The sequence below is a fragment of the Bos indicus genome, chromosome X (assembly GCF_029378745.1).
Source record: "Bos indicus isolate NIAB-ARS_2022 breed Sahiwal x Tharparkar chromosome X, NIAB-ARS_B.indTharparkar_mat_pri_1.0, whole genome shotgun sequence".
Taxonomy (NCBI): Eukaryota; Metazoa; Chordata; class Mammalia; order Artiodactyla; family Bovidae; genus Bos; species Bos indicus.
The window spans coordinates 140,796,221-140,815,226 of record NC_091789.1 but is presented as its reverse complement, the minus strand read 5'-3'; the positions used below and the strand labels follow the sequence as shown (position 1 = coordinate 140,815,226).

The 19,006-nt window shown below is 44.3% G+C and overlaps 1 protein-coding gene across 1 annotated transcript in view; it reads right to left on the bottom strand.

The window, feature by feature from the left end:
• Positions 1-15,432: 15,432 nt before the first annotated feature.
• Positions 15,433-19,006, bottom strand: part of LOC109555200 (epidermal growth factor-like protein 6) — a 29,361-nt gene continuing 25,787 nt past the window's right edge. The window contains 1 exon segment of the mRNA XM_019955848.2: positions 15,433-16,288. Coding sequence (XP_019811407.2) covers positions 16,193-16,288 — 96 coding nt within the window. The 3' untranslated portion in view covers positions 15,433-16,192.

Genomic DNA, 19,006 nt, shown 5'->3' with positions numbered 1-19,006 from the left:
TTCTTTACTCATGGAAATCTACTGAAGTTAAAGGTTTCATATATATAAGCACTCTGCTCTTCATTTCATAACCCTTTTATTTACTGTTCCTCTACATTTAAAAATTTTTAATTGCGGTAAAAATTCACATATAATTTATGATCTTAACCATTTTGACATGGATGGTTCATTAAGTACACTGACACTATTGTGCAACCAGCTTTTGGAATGCTAGTTGTCTTGCAAAACAAATTGCACCTGTTCAACAGCTCTCCACTTCTTTCTACCCTGCACTCCCTAGTAACCATCATTCTACTGTCTGAGTTCGACTACTTTAGATACCTCATATAAGTGGAATCATACAGTATCTGCTTTTTTTGTGTCGGGCTTATTTCACACAGCATAATGCTCTCAAGGTTCATCCACATCAGAGTGTCTGTCAGAATTTCCCTCCTTTCAAGGCTAGATAATATTCCACTGGGTGGGTAGACCACATTGTGTTATACATCCATCTGCTGATGGACCCTTGAATTGCTTCCACCTTTGGGCTCTTGTCAAGAATGCTGCCATGAACATGAATGCATAAATATCTTTCTGCTTTCAATTCTGTCAGGTGTATACCCAAAAGTGGGGTTGCTGGATCATATAGGCATCCTATTTTTAATTTTTCGAGAAACTGTCATATATATATATATATTTTTTTTTGGAGGAAAAAGTGGCTTTATTACTTTGCCAGGCAAACAGGGAATACAGTAGGCTAGTACCTCAAGAACTGTGCGCCTCTCTTCCATAATTTCTGCAGCATTTCAATGATGTCAAACTTTCTATTCTCATGGTAGGACAGTCATGTTGATAGAAAGCAATTTATTGCCTTAGGAGGCTGTAGTATGTAAGCAACTGGGATATAAAATTTTGAGAACTTCCATAAAAAGATGAAGTAGGCTGTGTGTCCAGTTTAGAGTTCTACACAGTTCACTGAATAAATATCTGCTATGTATCTCATACACGATAGATGCTGGACCTAATGGGATACTCTCTGCCATAAAGGAGCTGACAGCCCAGCAGAATACAGACAAGAAACTGGCAAATACAAGGACAGACACCACTGCTAAGGGGCACACGTAGGAGGGATACACAAACCAAACCTCTACTTCCTGCTATCTGGTCGGCTCCAGTTCTTATTGCTTTCACTCTACACAAGACATTTTGTTAGAGGGATCATCTTCTCTTAGAGATTTCAGCAAAAGGCTCCCTCCTTTTCTTGCTTAAGGCCCTTCAGAGGTTCCCCTCTGCTCTCAGGATGGAGCCCAAGGTCCCTGGCCAGTAGTGAAAAGCCCCTTTCCAGCGTCCTTTGTGATCTGACTGAATCACTGGCAGGCACTTGCATCCCCCAGCTCAATGCCTTTGCTCCACTAGCTCTCTGAGCCTGTGTGTGGTTCTCACTCCTGCCTGCCAATCCGTGTCATCTGGAGAACTTACACAGCCAAAACAAAAACAATGCCAGGACCTCACCCCAGACAGAATGAATTGGAATCTCTGCAGGCAGGCCTGGGCACATTGAAGCTCTCCAGGTGACTGTGATCTAAACCAGAGCCATCACCACGGCCCTGAGCACACAGGCACAACTCCTCTCCTGCAGCAGGACTGATCCAGCTCGTGGGCCTCCACCCAAAGGCAGTTCCCGATATGCTCCTGGGCTGAATGCACACCACCTCTCTGACTTCACATTCTGCTGGAGGGAGCCTCATTAAATTGTGAAATGTTTAAAACAAAAAACGTGCTATGCACAACTCGCCTGAAAACCTTTTCTACAAATTCCAACCAGCGACTGCAATGTTTTCAGTGTCACTGTGTACCCAGTCCCCTGCATTCATTCCTGCACTTACCTCCTAACAGCAGAAAGCACTGCACATGGAGTAAGTCTGTGTGCTATAGACGCTCATCTCCATCTTCACAGGTACAGGGCTACCGCCATCTTACAGAGGAGGAAACCTGTTAAGAACATCAAATATTTGTACATTTTTCCCCCATGGTGCATATCACACTAAAGAGGAGAGTGAAAAAGCTGGCTTAAAACTCAACATTCAAAACACAAAGATCGTGGCATCTGCTCCCATCACTTCATGGCAAATAGATGGGGAAACAATGGAAAGAGTAAGGGATTTTATTGTCCTGGGCTCTAAAATCACTGCAGATGGTGACTGCAGTCATGAAATTAAAAGATGCTTGCTCCTTGGAAGAAAAGCTATGACAAACCTAGATAGCATATTAAAAAGCACAGACATTACTTTGCAAACAAAGATCCATCTCGTCAAAGCTATGGTTTTTCCAGTAGTCATGTAGGGATGTGAGAGTTGGACCATAAAGAAAGCTGAGCACCGAAGAAATGATGCTTCTGAACTGGGGCACTGGAGAAGATTCTTGAGAGTCCCTTTGACTGCAAGGAGACAAAACCAATCCATAATAAAGGAAATCAATCCTGAATATTCATTGGAAGGACTGATGCTGAAGCTGAAGCTCCAACTTTGGCCACCTGATGCAAAGAATTGACTCATTGGAAAAGACCCTGATGCTGTGAAAGACTGAAGGTAGGAGAAGAGGAAGACAAAGGAGGCATCATTGATTCAATGGACATGAGTTTGATCAAGCTCTGGGAGTTAGTGACGGACAAGGAAACCTGGTGTGCTGCAGTCCATGGGGTCGCAAAGAGTCAGAAACGGCTGAGTGACTGAACTGAACTGAACTGAATCACACTAAATAATTTTTTCTTGTCTGCTTTTCCTACACGACCACAGAAGAATGATGTCTGATTTAGTCACTGATACACATCTGGCAAACACCTGGCCAGGGCTCATTATTACTCAACAAGTTATCTCCTCTCTGCTTGTGAGCATCATCCTTTGCACCACAGACTGGCTTGCTTGTACCCACTGCGCCTAAGCCCGTCAGTTTCTTCCATGGGAAACCAAACTTATCTCAATTTTAGTTTAGAAAATCCTTTAAAAATATTCGAGTTAAAAAACAAAAGCAGCACAGTGCCTCCTGTGGGCTAATCAGGACCCCAGGAGTCAAGTCATTTGGGGATAAGGAAGGATTAGAAGGTACAGTTCCCAGAAGTATGATGAGTATGTTGAGGGGTGGAGGGAGAATGCAACATCACACGATTAATATGAGAAATCAAAGGGATAGTCCTTACAAAGTTCTTAGAACTATGTCACACACTAAGCCCAACTGAGGATTATACAGCAATGAAGAGGAATAATATATATTCATTATATATACAATGAAGAGGTTTACATGTATCTACCATACCTGACCTTGTTTTAGAGCAGAGGTTCAGCAAACTTTTTTATAAAAGGCCAGATGGTAAATACTTTAGGCTCTGTAGTCCATCCAGCTTCTGTATGGACTACTCAGCTACACTGTTCTTGTAGCAGAACAGCAGCCACAAACAATAAAAATTGTGTTAGTGGGTGGTTCAGACCATAAAGAATCTGCCTGCAATGCGGGAGACCCGTGTTCCATCCCTAGATCAGGATGATCCCCTGGAGAAGGAAATGGCAATCCACTCTAGTATTCTTGCCTAGAGAATTCCATGGACAGAAGAGCCTGGTGGGCTACAGTCCATGGAGTCCCAAAGAGTCAGACACACCAGCCACAGACAATATATAAATGAACGGATATGGCTTTGCTACAATAAATCTCTTTTTCAAAGGCAGAAAGGCTGGATTTGGTTGCAGCCAGTGCTGTCCAACAGCAGTATAATAGCAAGCCAAAGAATTTAAAAATCTCTAGTGGCCACAGAAAAAAAAATAAACAGGTGAAATTAGTAATAAAGCAAAGTCGCTCAGTCCTGTCCGACTCTTTGTGACCCCATGGATTTAGCTACCAGGCTCCTCCCTCCATGGGATTCTCCAGTCAAGACTACTGGAGTGGGTTGCCATTTCCATCTCCTGGGGATCTTCCAGACCCAGGGATCAAACCTAGGTCTCCCACATTCCAGGCAAATGCTTTAACCTCTGAGCCACCAGGGAAGCCCCAAAGCTGGTAACAAATCAGGAATAACATAGAAGAGTTTAGACCTAAGATCTAAACAAAAAATTTAAATTTCTAGTCACAACCCAGGTACACCTCTGGCTATACAGGCAGCCTCTTCCTCTATGGCGAGAAATGATGCTGTCAGGAGCGTCGCAGTTTCTGAAGTGGCACAATACCGCTCTAGCGCCCTTCCGCTTTATGATGACCAATAGCAAATGTGCAGCGAGCAGAAGGGACGAGGGGAAGGGACTGGCACAAGGGCCCACTCTGGCCTGGGTTCGGGTTCCAGTGGGTGGGGTGGAGCGACAAGCAAAGTCGGCTGCAAGACTTCCAAGGGTGACAGCCTGGCACTCAGCATGCAGGGAGCGGCGGCCCCGAGGGATCTACCCACGCTCGGCTGGAGCAGAGGGGAAGGCGAAAGCACGTCCGGGTCTACCGGCCCCGGCACACTGAGAGCCTCCCCAAGCGGTGTGGGCTTCCACTGGGACCAACTGGGTCGCCTGTGTGCAGCCAAACAGACATTGGCGAAACCTGAATTCCACTCACCGAGAAGCACATGCGAAACCTGGAAGTCCTCAGTGTCCTCGGTGCCTGAGAGGGCTTCTGGTCCCAGGGCGGGACCATGGAAGCTCAACCAATCATCCCTCAGACTGGAGAACAAGAACTCAATGCATGCATGCTAGGAAAGTGGCATCTGCACAGAGCGATGGACCGGCAAGAGGTCGGCAAGAGGCCGGCAAGAGGCCGGCCCCACCCCCACCCCCACCCCCACCCCCACCCCCACCCCCACCCCCACCCCCACCCCCACCCCCACCCCCACCCCCACCCCCACCCCCACCCCCCGCAGCTCCCAAATCTGGTCCTGGTCTGGAGCCGGCAATCTGCAGCCAGCCACGAATTGAAAAAAATAAAAAGAAATAAACAAATAGCCCCACTGTTGCTTTTGAGCATCGAAGTTTGTTGAACTACCCTTTCTGTTTCCCATCAAGACAGTGCTCGGTGAAATGTTGACAACACTTAGGACGAAAATGAGTTTACTTAACGTGGTAATTAATTCAACAAGTACTTATTGCACCCCTCGCATGCATCGGTTGATATGAAAGCAGAAGACATTCATTAAGGAGCCTTGTGCATGCTGCGTGTCCCACCCCACACATTCTTTCCCTGCCAGGATCCCGTAAAGACACCCTGATGGTAGGACTAGAGAAAGTGGCAGCCTTCTTTGCTGATCCTTTACTCTAGGGTATCTTGGGGGATGGTTCAAGGAAGCAGGGTGTCTGTATGATTGAGCCACGTGATAAACATTACCTAGAAGGAGGGGAGACAGGACCAGGACTAAAACTGTAATCAGTAACGCAGGAGCAGCGACTCCGTCTTAAAAACTTGAAGAACTGCAGATTTATCCTAGATGTAATCTAGGAGACTAGTTTCAAAAGGCTATCGCTGTGAAATTGTTTCCAGCACAAGAACAAAGTGAGACACCTATTAATCTAATTTAATGAACCCCCCCAGCTCTGTAGGGTATAAGTAAGGAGAAACGTTAAAGTTTTTCTCACCACTGCCTTGAAACACTCTCTGTTGGCTCTCTTCCTACATCTTGGCTGCTCTAGGGCTGGAGCTTGAGGCTTGAGCAAATCCCACAGCTCTTCTTTTCCTTCCAGTTTTATTGACATAATTAACGTGCAGCTCTGTATTAAGTTTGGGCTTCCCGTGAGGCTCAGTTGGTAAAGAATCTGCCTGCAATGCGGGAGACCTGGGTTCGATCCCTGTGTTGGGAAGATCTCCTGGAGAAGGGAAAGGCTATCCACTACAGTATTCTGGCCTGGAGAATTCCTTGGACTGTAGAGTCCATGCGGTTACAAAGTGTTGGACACGACTGAGCAACTTTCACTTTCACTGTTTAAGTTTAAAATGTACACATAATGATTTGACTTATATACATCATGAAATGGTGACTACAGTATGCTTAGTGAACATCCATCATCTCATATAAAAATAAAAGGAAAAAATTGTTTTCCTTGTGATGAAAGCTCCCAGGATTTACTCTGAACAACTTTCATATTCAACATACAGTGATTGTTAATTATCTTTATCACAGTTGTACATTATAGCCCTACTGCTAACTTGTAATTGGAAAAGGAAATGGCAGCCCACTCCAGTGTTCTTGCCTGGCGAATCCCAGGGATGGGGGAGCCTGGTGGGCTGCCGTCTATGGGGTCGCAGAGAGTTGGACAGGACTGAAACAACTTAGCAGCAGCAGCAGCAGCAGCAGCTAACTTGTAACTGGAGGTTTGTGTGTTTTGACTACCTCTATCCAATTCCCCTTCCCATTGCCTCCTCATAGATTTTTCTAGTCACTTTCAGTATAAAGAAACAATCTTAAGTTGTTAAAAAGTCCATTCTAATCAGATCTTCGATTACTTAACCAATTCAAACACCAATGCTCCCTCAGTTCAGGTGTGATCTGTAACTCTGTGGACCAGCAAAGGACACAGGAATCTATTCCTTCACTGTCCTTCTTGTACCCTTTCTTGGCTTCCTGTGCTATCTTCTGGTCTCTCCAGGATAAGGACAGGAAGAAGGAGAGGTAAAAACTTTTATCTGATTAGTATTGTGGATTGAATGGTGCTCCACCTCCCCCAGAAAGATATACTCATTTCCTAACACTGGAACCTATGAATGTCACCTTATTTTTTTTTAAGTGGGGGGGGGGGGCTCTTTATAGATATAATTAAGTTAAAGATCCTGAGATAAGATCATCTCGGATGACCTTGGTGGACCCTAACCCCAGTGATGAGTATCTTTAGAAAAGACAGAAGAGAAGACACAGAGGCAGAGGAGAAGCCATTGAAGATCAAGGTGGGCATCAGGGTGATGCAACCACAAGCCAAGAGACTCCTAGAGCCACAAGAAGCAAGGAAGGATTCTCCCCAGAGGTTTTTGGAGGATCATGGTCCTGCCAACACTTTGAGGTTGAACTTGTAGCTCCAGAACTGAGAGAATAGATTTCCGTTGTTTGAAGCCACCCAGTTTTTTATGGCAGCCACAGGAAACTAATTAACGATGGTGTTACCTGGTATGGGAGCTCTCCGGATGCTGATATTCAAAGGCTGCCTCTTTTGTGTGCTCACTTTGGGGATACTTTTTGGAGATTTCCCCCTTGCTGGGGGGCCCCTACTCACCCATTCTCTGGTTCAGACGGTACAGTGGTTGAATACCAGCTCCTGCATTTAGTGGCATGTTGCACCCAGCCTTCTGTTGAGTCAGGTCACCTGCAGACAGGCCTCTTAAATGAGGTCCTTAGCTACTTGCTTGCTATGCACTTAGCCCTTGGGAAAGTCCTAGCAGCTCTGTCCCCCTCCCCACTCTACCACAAGCCCTGGAAGCAGAGGCTGCTCCCTCTGCCATCAGAGGTAGACTTAAGCAGCCCCTGCTAGCTCCTCACCTGTAGGGTTTTTCCAGGGAATCAAGCACCTTGTGCCCTTTCAATTCAGTTCAGGAGCATCTGTCAGTCTCTCTTGAGTGGTTCTCTCAAGTTCCCCTCCACTTGCCGGGAAGGCTGGAGGAAGTTTCTAGAATTCTAACAACCATCTTCTAATTTTGTCTTCTCTTGTGCATCAGCTGAAAAGGGGTGACAAACCACGGTTGGCAGATGTAGTGTTGGGCTCCGCACATAGCCCCATGTAGACTGTCTCTCTAGAAGAGTGCCCAGCAGGTACTTAAACACTGAGCTCTGATCTAGGTGAAATCAAAGTCAGGAAATTCCCGTTTAATATCCTCTTGCCCCAGGGGTGACCCGGAGGTCATTTCCATACCTCTTGTTTTCCTCTCCCACACCTTCTGTCCATTCTGCCCTTTCTCTGGAAGGGAAGTTCTACCACAGATTTGTGGCAACAGAGTAGGAGACAATGAAGGATCCACAAGCCAGGCTCCCATTACTTGGTGGTACATATCATTCAAGAGGCAGAGAAACAACATTGATACTACTTGGTCACTGTTGGCAGGGGAGGGCTTCACAATCCATGTAATCAGAAAAATAGAGAAAAAGTACAAAAAGAGATGGATAAAAAGAGACCAACTCAAATACCGCCGCCTGTCTATTCAGCTGACTCCCGCATTGCTGTTAATAAGTTCGATCCGAAGCCCACCCCCTGGAACGTCACTCTGTCAGTGACTTGTTACCATGAGGAACGCGCCTACCTGTGATGTGGACTATTCTATGAGAGCCCCCACTGCATTTGGTTCTCACGGTTTTCTTTCAAAAGGATGTCGTTTTGTAAGAGCATTTCATCAGAGGAGCAACATACATCTGACTCTTTGTGACTATAGCCCACCAGGCTCCTCTGTCCATGGGGATTCTCCAGGCAGGAATACTGGAGTGGGTTGCCACGCCCTCCTTCAGGGGATCTTCCCAACCCAGGGATCGAACCCAGGTCTCCTGTATTGCAGGCAGATTCCTTACCATCCGAGCCACCAGGGAAGCCCAAGATGTAAGCAGTGAACTAAAATCCATTAACGTATGCTGCTTCCTTGGTCTTTTGTGCTTGTACCCCACAGCCTGAAGGCTTACTGTCCCAGATTCACCACCGTACATAGCATCTACAGACCCCCTTTCCCCACATCCCAAGGGCGTGCTGCCAGAAGCAGCCATTCATCAGGAACGAGAATATGAAGGAGAACCATGCTCATCCCAGGTCTTCTGAGATGCATCTGCCCAGAAGTATACCATTCTGATTTATGGTGCCCGAGAGAAGCAGTTTTTGCATTTTAGCCTCACTTTCCCCCCATAACAACCTACCACACTGTAGTTGCTACATCATTTGGTGCATACAATAGTATTTCTGTTATTATTCATTTCAAACCTGACCCAAACACCACCTAGGTTTCTAGCTGCTGAAGACGATGAATGTGTTCAACTCCTTGTCATGACAAGAGTAAATCACTTAGCTTGCTATGTTGGCTGGGACAATTACATGTACTCAATACCAGCTTTTATGTGACGGCGTTCATGTGGTGGACTCGGACAGGTTTTGCAACCCAGCTTTCATCCCACCTTCTGAACAGCCCATCAGGTGCCCTGCTCCGTGGCTAGCCAGGGGGCAGCTACATGATCCAAGGTGGCCTGATCGCACACCCCTCCCTGGAAAGTGACTTTTGTGGAACAACATGGAGAGTAACTTGGTAAGAGATTTTTCCAGCAGATGGTGGCTTCCTGAGAGACAGTGGCTTTTTCCCATCCACTTCTAGCCCTGGAGCTTATTTCCAAGGCTGGGTTGCTGGGCTTTCCATCCTACACACTTGTCTTTCCTTACTGTAACTTCCCTTTACTGTAGGTTAGCAGAGGTCTGTTTTCTGTCACTGGCTACCAGCAAACACTGACTCAGCCTCCATCTTAATGCAGCTGTGTGATCTGAATCATCAGAGGAGAATCTCTGATCTTACACAGTGCTGAAAGTGCCTTCTTACCTGTTTCTTGGTATTAAGGCAGTGGAAGCTACTATTACAAAAGAGTAAATATTATTTGGGCTTCTCTGGTGGCTTGGTGGTAAAGAATCTGCCTGTCAATGCAGGACCTGTAGGTTCGATCCCTGGGTCATCAGGAAGACCTCCTGGAGAAGGAAATGGCAACCTACTCCAGTATTCCTGCCTCAGAAATCCCATGGACAGAGGAGCCAAGCGTCCTACCATCCACGGGATCACAAAAGAGTGGGACACGACTCAGTGGCTAAACAACAACAACAATTACTTAGTGTGGTTACAGTTCCAGCTGTTTATTCCTTAAGCCTGAGTTTTTTTTATAAGGGCGGTTTCCTTTTCATTTGTCAGAGATCAACAGAAAGGGACAGAGGACAAGTCAATGTTGACGGGGTGAACAGGGAGAGAATGAGAGGCCTGCAAGCTTGGATTTCCAAGAGCTCAGGGGCGAGTGACTGGAAGGTTCTGGGTACCCAGAAAGAAGCATGAATTCACAAAATACTAGGGAGAGGAGAAATGGGATGAAGAGGAAGCAAGAGATGCTGAAGACAGCCCTCTTTGACTTCTGCCTGCTGGCAGCCACGCACGCACAGGGAAGCTGCCACAAGAGGGCACTGCGGGAACTCTGAGAGAGGAGCTGGAAACCAAGGGAGGCAAGGACCAACTGTCCCTTTCAGCAGGGGAGCTCGGGGACTCCAGCTCAAATTCAGGAGGAAAAGCATTCTAAAAGGACAGTGACAGGGAGAACAAAGGGGGATGTGGAAACTTTTATCAGTGTCCAGAAAGACCAACAAATGGGGCAGAGATGGGGGTTCCAGGCACCCAACAGCGGGAAAGAAGACCCTCAAGCCTGAACCCCTGGGCCTGTTGAACTCACTCCTCAAGATTCCAATGCTGGGATTTCCCTTGTGGCCCAGTGGTTAAGACTCCATGCTTCCACCATCCCTGATTAGGGAGCTAAGATCTCATATGCTGTGTAGCATGGCCAAGAAGAGCTGGGGGTGGGTTCCAAAGCCATTTATCTCCAGGCCAAGGTCCCTGGGTATCCTGGATGGCAGGCTAGGGGACATCCCCAAGGTCAAAGTCATCAATGGCTGGATTATGCCTGAGTCTGTGGAACTACAGTCACAACCTGCCTGTATTGAGAGATGAACTCATGTCCCATCAGCAGGCCCCAAGTCACACTGATGAGGTTCATCTTAAAGAGGGGTAACACTTTCACTTATGTGAAGCAATAACCACCCCCAGAAGTCCCCCTGTGTTCCTTCCTGGCACCCTTTCCAAGGGTAAACACAATGCCAACTTCGCCACCCTAGATTCATTGCATCTGATCTCAAAACTCATATAAGTGTATGTTGGGGGGAACATATATATGGAACCATACAGTATGTGCTTTGTTTGTTTGTTTGTTTGTTTACTTTTCGAGTGTGCTGTGTGGCTTTTGGGATCATAGTTTCCCAACCAGGGATTGAACCTAGGCCCTCAGCAATGAGAGCATGGAGTCCAACCACTGGACTACCAGGGAATTCCCAGGCTTCTTTTGATCAATGTCATATTTCAGAAATTCATCAGTGTTCCTGTGAGTAGTATTAGTTTGTTCATTCTCATTTCTTGCTAATATTTCCCTGAATAAATATACCAGTTTATTTATCCATTCTACTCAAAAGGGACATGATGCATATTTGAGTTGTTTTAGTATGACTATTATACACAGTGCCATCATGTGTTTCTATGGAATATTTACCTAGGAGTGGAGTGCTGTTTTTGGTCATAAATGATGCGTGACCATAAGTTGACATATAAAGTCTTCTGTATGATTTTTGTACCCTAAAAAGGCACTTCCAAATGTTTTTTGAGCAACATTGCCAGTGAAATACACATATAGGCTCTCAAAGAAATTACTGAGAAGGAAAGAGTAATTGGTTCTCACCTAATTGCACTGAATCCGCCACCCATCATGGTCTAGAAAGTGGCCACAGAGTGGGAGAAACCATAACAAACAAAACCATGACCTAGAAATGGAAAACAATTTCTATAACACTCCTAAACCGACTAGAGATATACATAGGACAGGTTTCGGTCCAAAATAGGCAGATGTAACCTTTCCATTCTAAACCCACTTCGGGGAGCCCTCCTCCGCTCCAGGAGGGGCTCTCACCGCCCCACAACTGCCTCTTAGATAAAAGTCGATTTGCAAACTGTTGTACAGAGTTTTTTCACATGTGTGCTAAGGATGGAATTTTTATGAAGCAGGCTAGCATATTTAGAGATGTAAGAGTTCCCCACAGGTCATAAATAACTATTACAATCTACAACTCCATTTTCCACAGGAAGGAAGAACCCCTATCTGTACACATTTACAGAAATCCCAAATTGCTAACTGCTTTGCTGTTCCCTGGCCACATAGAATGAAGCTGCCTCCATGTAGCACAGGATAAGGCTTTGCGTGGAGACCAAACACAGTGATCTGGCATTTGTAGTCACTGTTTCGCTGACTTGAAGAGGAAAAAAGAAAAAGGTTGAAAATATCCCACTTACATGTGGAATTTAAAAAGGTGATACAAATGAACTTATTTATAAGACAGAAACAGACTCACAGACTTTGAAAACAAACTTATGGTTACCAAAGGGGAAAGGTGAGGGGGAGGGATAAATGAGGAGTTTGGGACTAACATATACACATTTCTATAAAATAGATGATCAACAAGGACCTACCGTATAGTGCTGGGAACTCTACTCAATATTCTGTAATCACCTATATGGGGAAAGAATCTGGAAAAGAATGGATATATGTACATGTTTAACTAAACCACTGTGCTGTACGTCTGAAATACAATATTGTAAATCAACTCTACCCCAATGTAAAATACAAATAAAATTACAAACAAATTTTAAAAAATTGATAGTTCTCTCTCAGAACATAGAATGCTTTTACTTTATGTCTGTTTATTTTGCAGAAACTAATTCACCTTATTTCTTCCAGTCTGATTGGAAAAAGATTTAAACATTGGTCCTGGAAAAGTAAGTTCCAGAAAGCAGTAGTATCAAAGGTGAGAATGTTAACTGCCAAGTTCTAAACTTCTCAGGAGTCCACACTGCTACCCAGCTTTTCGCACTGCCATCCCCTCACCCAACTGACTCCTGAAAGGTCCTAAGAGGCTGCTGTCGGGAGGCCATTCTCCATGGGTCTCGTGTGTTTCTGCCCGTTTTCCGTACAAAGGCGTTGGCAGCTTTTGTTCTGTGCTGTCTTATCAAGGAGAGTGGTGCGGCACACAGCCTGGGAGAAGAGAGATAGTATCTTATTTCTCAAGAGCAGATTTGTTTCCTGACAAAGCCAAAAAAACAGTCTCCTTCTAGGGCAAAGTTTGGGCAGGTGGGCTAGTGGTCCCCTTATAAGTGTGGGGCTTTCCTTAACTCAGGACTCCTCAGCTGGGACACAAACTCACCCTGTACCTGGCATCCTTCTGGATGGGCCTCTTTGTTGGCCCACCCGCTGGGAGACTCGGGGTGGGGGGTAAGGGGCAGTGGACTGACCGAGGCCCATGCTACCTGTTGTCCCATGAGAAATAAAGTCTGTCTCTGACCCAGGAGGCTTGTCTTTTCTACTGATACCTAATAAAACTGTGACAGGTCAACTTATTAGCTTTGCAAGTAGGGCTACGGTTCTTGACATCTGAAAACATCTTCAGGTAAAAGAATTCCAGAGTAATCCCACAAGTATTCTGTGCCTGAGGAAAAAAGAAGAGCACCAAAAATATAGGTGACATCAGGCCACGCTAGAGATCAGTGCAGTCTTCGGGACGCATCAAGTGCCCGAGCTGAAGGTATTCCTCCTTGTTTAGGAGAGGAGCAGGTGTGATGGGGAAGGGGCAGAAATGAGTGGGAGTTAGTGTCCAGAGGAGGGAGCCCATAACAGCGAGGGGGGAGAGAGTGGGAGAGGATGAATGACAAGGGGAGTTCCATGTTGAGTAGTGGCCAGGGTCCACAGGTATGGGAGTCGTGGCTGAAATATTTGACCTTAGGTTCGCCAAAGGAATCCAATGGGATTCCGTGCTGCTGCAGGCTACAGATCCATGATTATAGGCTGTGGACTGGAATTCGAAACAAGATATTGGTGTTTAACGTCCAAGAAGTTAGTCCCAAAGACTGTGTTCTTGCAGTGGACATGGCAAGGCAGCCCTCTGGGGCTCAAGAAGAATGGTCACATGACATCGGATTGTGTTTTGTTTGGAATCCTAGATAGGCCAAGAGAGGATTTCTTTTTGTCTCATGTAACGTCAAGCAGTGACCAGTGTGGGACAGTGTAGACATGCCACCATGTCATCAGGAACCCAGCTTTCCTCCAGCTGTGTACTCCACCATAGGCTGTGGCCCTTGCCCTCATGGTCACAAGGCAGCTCCCAGAGCTCCTGCCTTCACAATCACATTGCAGGCAGGAAGGAGGGAGGGAAATGGCAAAAGGAGCTGCCAGCTGAGAGCCTTCTTTAATGATCCTTCCTGGAAGCCTCACCAATGACTTCAGTGAGCCCCCTCATCTGTAGGAGAGGTTGGGAAACACAGCCTTTTAGTTGAACATATTGCAGTCCCCCCATATATATTTATACATGGTCATACTGGTAAGGAAAAAGGTGAGAAAGGCTATTGGGTAGGCAACTAGAAGTCTCTGCTACAGATACTAGAGAAATGTGCAATATTACTAAATTCGATTTAAATCAGCTTCATATTGATTTTCTCCCTATATGTAACATAATTGCAGGCCTCCCTATTTCATTTCAGTTTAACATCTCTTCCTATCACATGGGTTACTGGGGCACTGACTGGCCTTCACTGCACAGTCTCCTCTCTATCTTTCTTTACTCTAAGCCATGACTATGCTCTCAAATTTCCCTGGTCACTGAGGAGACACAGTGGGGGAGGTCTTCTTCAGGTTCTAGCACCGTCATATAATAGAAATCACTTGTGTCGGTCAACTTTTGCCATGTAACAAACCACCCCACATTTTCATTTTCGCACCTTAACACAACCATTTTATAATGTTATTATGTCTTACAATTCTGTGGGCTGATTTCACTAAGCCAGGAAGTTCTTCATCTGGTCTCACTAGAAACACTGTTTTGGGGGTTTCTGTAACTAGTAGTTATCCTAACAGATCCCACAGTCCTGTGTCGACTTTCTATGGGAAAAGAACTTCACACTAAATGAAAACAATGTATTTTTTCCCACCATCTTAAAAGGTTGATTTAAACCCTTGGTAATCCTTCCTTTTGTCTTTTTTTTTTCTTTTAAATAATCCTTCTTATTTAAAAGAAAAAGACAAAGAAGAAGAAGGATTACTATAAGTTTCAATATAAAAAAAACTCTAAGAAAAAGGCTACAAATTTTTAGGGTTAGTAGGTGGACACATTCTCGCTTTCCTTCCTTTTACAGGTCAATTCCTTTGTCACTTCCAGGGCTAACAGGCAAATATCTGGGGAATCTTCTGTTTGGGAGCTGTCCTGAACCACCTTCCAACCTAGAATCTTAAAACAGAATATACTTTTATCCACAGGAATGTACACTCAGGATTCATTACCACACAAAGAAGTTCTTGAATTTGGAAGAAAAGAGAAATAGACAAGAGAAAAAGACAAAATAGTCTTTTGGAACCTGGTTACTAGAATAATTTTGATTTTAGATAATTCTTGGAGACCTTTAATTCAACAACTTAAGCTAATTGGCATCATAGTTATGAGGCCTAAGAAAGCAGTTGTGTGTTTCCATAATAGCAAGTAATTTTAAGAATTTTTAATAATATAAGTTAAAAATAATATGTGTTTTCACAGAAAAAAGAATATAAAACACATTTTCTAGCAAAGCAAATAACGATACACATAATTAAACATACAATCAACAACAAATTTTCTTACTTAGACAAACTTAAACCATGACACAAGGTGATTATTTGGATATTATTATTACAAAGGACTTAAATATACAAACTTGGTTGTGAAAGATCTGGCTAAGCCTCTTGGGTAAAAGTCTAGGAGAAGGCAATGGCACCCCACTCCAGTACTCTTGCCTGGAAAATCCCATGGATGGAGGAGCCTGGTGGGCTGCAGTCCATGGGGTCATAAGAGTCAGACACCACTGAGCGACTTCACTTTCATTTTTCACTTTCATGCATTGGAGAAGGAAATGGCAACCCACTCCAGTGTTCTTGCCTGGAGAATCCCAGGGATGGGGGAGCCTGGTGGGCTGCCATCTATGGGGTTGCACAGACTCGGATATGACTGAAGCGACGTGGCAGCAGCAGCAGCATGATGTTATAGTTTCCAAGAAGTGCCATAAAAATCAAATAGTTAAACATTTCTCTGTGTTGCTTTTTTTTTTTTTTTTTTGGGTAATTCTAGAAATGTTACATAAAGTGGTTCACCAAGTCATGTAGACACATCACATGTACTGGGGTGGGGAGGGCTGAACTGATGCATCCAAGTTTTATAGACTCAGAAATGAATGAGAAGATACAATGGTACTATATTTAAAGCAAATATCAGTATATCATATACAAGAAAGGTATCTTACAATAATGAGTCTATTTGAACACCACAATTTCTAAAATGTAGGGGGGTGACCTATGATATATTGTCAAAAAACAGAAAACTGACGTAAAAGCCAAATATAAAGATATAAAAGATAACAGTAGCATTCAACCATCCACAGGTCAAAGGCCATCTGAACATAAGCCTGAGACCTGAAAGACACCGTCCACTGCAATTTCTCCAGTCTTGCCCTTGCCACGTTCAGCTTCAAAAATGATCTAATAATGGAGAGGGAATAAAAAATTACTTGCAAGTATTTAATGCAATGATAAAGTCCCACTATTTAATTGCTATTAAACTGAATTCAATTCATATGCCCCTATTCCATAGAAACAGGCTTTGACATTGAATATATGGTAATGTATTTTCCAGATGCCTGGTATCTACACTGACTGAATTACAATTGGAGAAAACAGGGCTCCTGCAACACCTAAAAGAATCTGAAAAGCCCTGAAAGCTGAGAATAGTAAAGTTTAAGAGGAAATTTTGGAATTCCTTCCCTTTTAGAAGAAAAAAAAAAGCAAAACTAAAGGAATAATACTGTTTTCTTCTCAAAACCCAGGCTAGAAGAAATTTAATTATCGTTGTGAACCCTCCTCCTCCACTGGTGGGAATGCAAATTGGTACAGCCACTATGGAGATCTGTATGGTAGTTCCTTAAAAAACTAAACACAGAGCTACTGTATGATAGGCCAGTCCCACTCCTGGGTGCTGAGAAAACTGTAATTCAAAAAGACAGATGCATTCCAATGTTCATTGCAGAGCTATTTACAATAGCCAAGATATGGAAGCAACCTAGATGTCCATCCACAGATGAAGGGAAAAGAAGGTGTGGTGTAATGGAATATTAGTCAGCCATAAAAAAGAATGAAATAATGCCATTTGCAACAATATGGATGGATCTAGTTGGTCCTACTAAATGAAGTAAGACATAGAAAGACAAAAATGTGATATGATTTATATATGGAATGTAAAAAAAAAATAGTGGGAAAAAATAGTACATATAAATGTATTTACAAAACAGAGCCACAGACATAGAAAACAAACATGGTTACCAAAGGGGACAGGGGTAGGGAGGGATAAATTGGGAGACTGGGATTAATATACATACACTATCATATATAAGATAGTAACTGGGAATTCCCTAAAAGTCTTTTGGTTAGGACTGGGAGCTTGCACTCTCAGGGCCCAGGTTCAATCCCTGGTCCAGGAACTAACATGGATGGACCTAGAGAATATCACATTAAATGAAGTAAGTCAGACAGAGAAAGACCAACACCATATGATACCAGTCACATGTGGGATCTAAAATATGACACAAATGTGGACTTCCCTGGCAGTCCAGTGGTTAAGACTCTGCACTCCCAATGCAGGGGGCATGGGTTTGATCCCTAGTTGGGGAACTAAGATACTGCATGTGGCACATTGGGGCCAAAAAATAAATAAAATAAGATATGAGAAAAGTGAACCTATCTACAAAACAGAAACAGACTCACAGACATAGAAAGCAGACTTGCGGTTACCAAGGTGGAGTGGGGGAGGGTGGATTGGGAATTTGGGATTAGCAGATGCATTGGAGGAGGAAATGGCAACCCACTCCAGTGTTCTTGCCTGGAGAATCCCAGGGATGGCGGGGCCTGGTGGGCTGCCATCTATGGGGTCGTACAGAGTTGGACATGACTGAAGCGACTTAGCAGCAGCAGCAGCAGCAGCAGCAACAGCAGATGCAAACTATTAGAGACTGGATAAACAGCAAGGTCCTACTATAGGGCATGGGGAACTCTATTCAGTACCTTGTGATAAACCATAATGGAAAAGATTAAGAAGAATTATAGTTAGGTCCCCTACATATGAGCCTTCAAGTTTCTAGCTTTCAGAGATGCAAACGTACGTTCCATTCATGTCAGGCGTGAGTGACATTCCAGCTCGTCCTCTGTCTCCTATTGCTGACAATCCTTCAGCTCTACCATCTCCCACCTCCTCTCCCTCCTCCATCAGTAACTCCTCTTGCCTGTCCACTTTATGCCAGCCCCAATGTGCCAGCTGTTGTACTGCACTACTGTGCTTTCTGAGGTACTGTACTGTAACATTTTCCACAGTTTATTGTGATCCACACAGTCAAAGGCTTTGGCATAGTAAATAAAGCAGAAATAGATGTTTTTCTGGAACTCTCTTGCTTTTTCGATGATCCAGTGGATGTTGGCAATTTGGTCTCTGGTTCCTCTGCCTTTTCTAAAACCAGCCTGAACATCTGGAAGTTCACGGGTCACGTATTGCTGAAACCTGGCTTGGAGAATTTTGAGCATTAGTTTACTAGCGTGTGAGATGAGTGCAATTGGGCAGTAGTTTGAGCATTCTTTGGCATTGCCTTTCTTTGGGATTGGAATGAAAACTGACCTTTTCCAGTCTTGTGGCCACTGCTGAGTTTTCCAAATTTGCTGGCATACTGAGTGCAGCACTTTCACAGCATCATCTTTCAGGATTTGAAATAGCTCCACTGGAATTCCATCACCTCAACTAGCTTTGTTCGTAATGATGCTGTCTAAGGTCCACTTGACTTCACATTAAAGGATATCTGGCTCTAGGTCAGTGATTATACCATTGTGATTATCTGGGTCATGAAGATCTTTTTTGTACAGTTCTTCTGTGTATTCTTGCCACCTCTTCTTAATATCTTCTGCTTCTGCTTCTGCAAGAGATGGGAATAACATCTTCAGATGCCTGACCTGCCTCTTGAGAAATTTGTATGCAGGTCAGGAAGCAACAGTTAGAACTGGACATGGAACAACAGACTCGTTCCAAATAGGAAAAGGAATACGTCAAGGCTGTATATTGTCACCCTGCTTATTTAACATCTATGCAGAGTACATCATGAGAAATGCTGGGCTGGAATAAGCACAAGCTGGAATCAAGATTGCCGGGAGAATTATCAATAA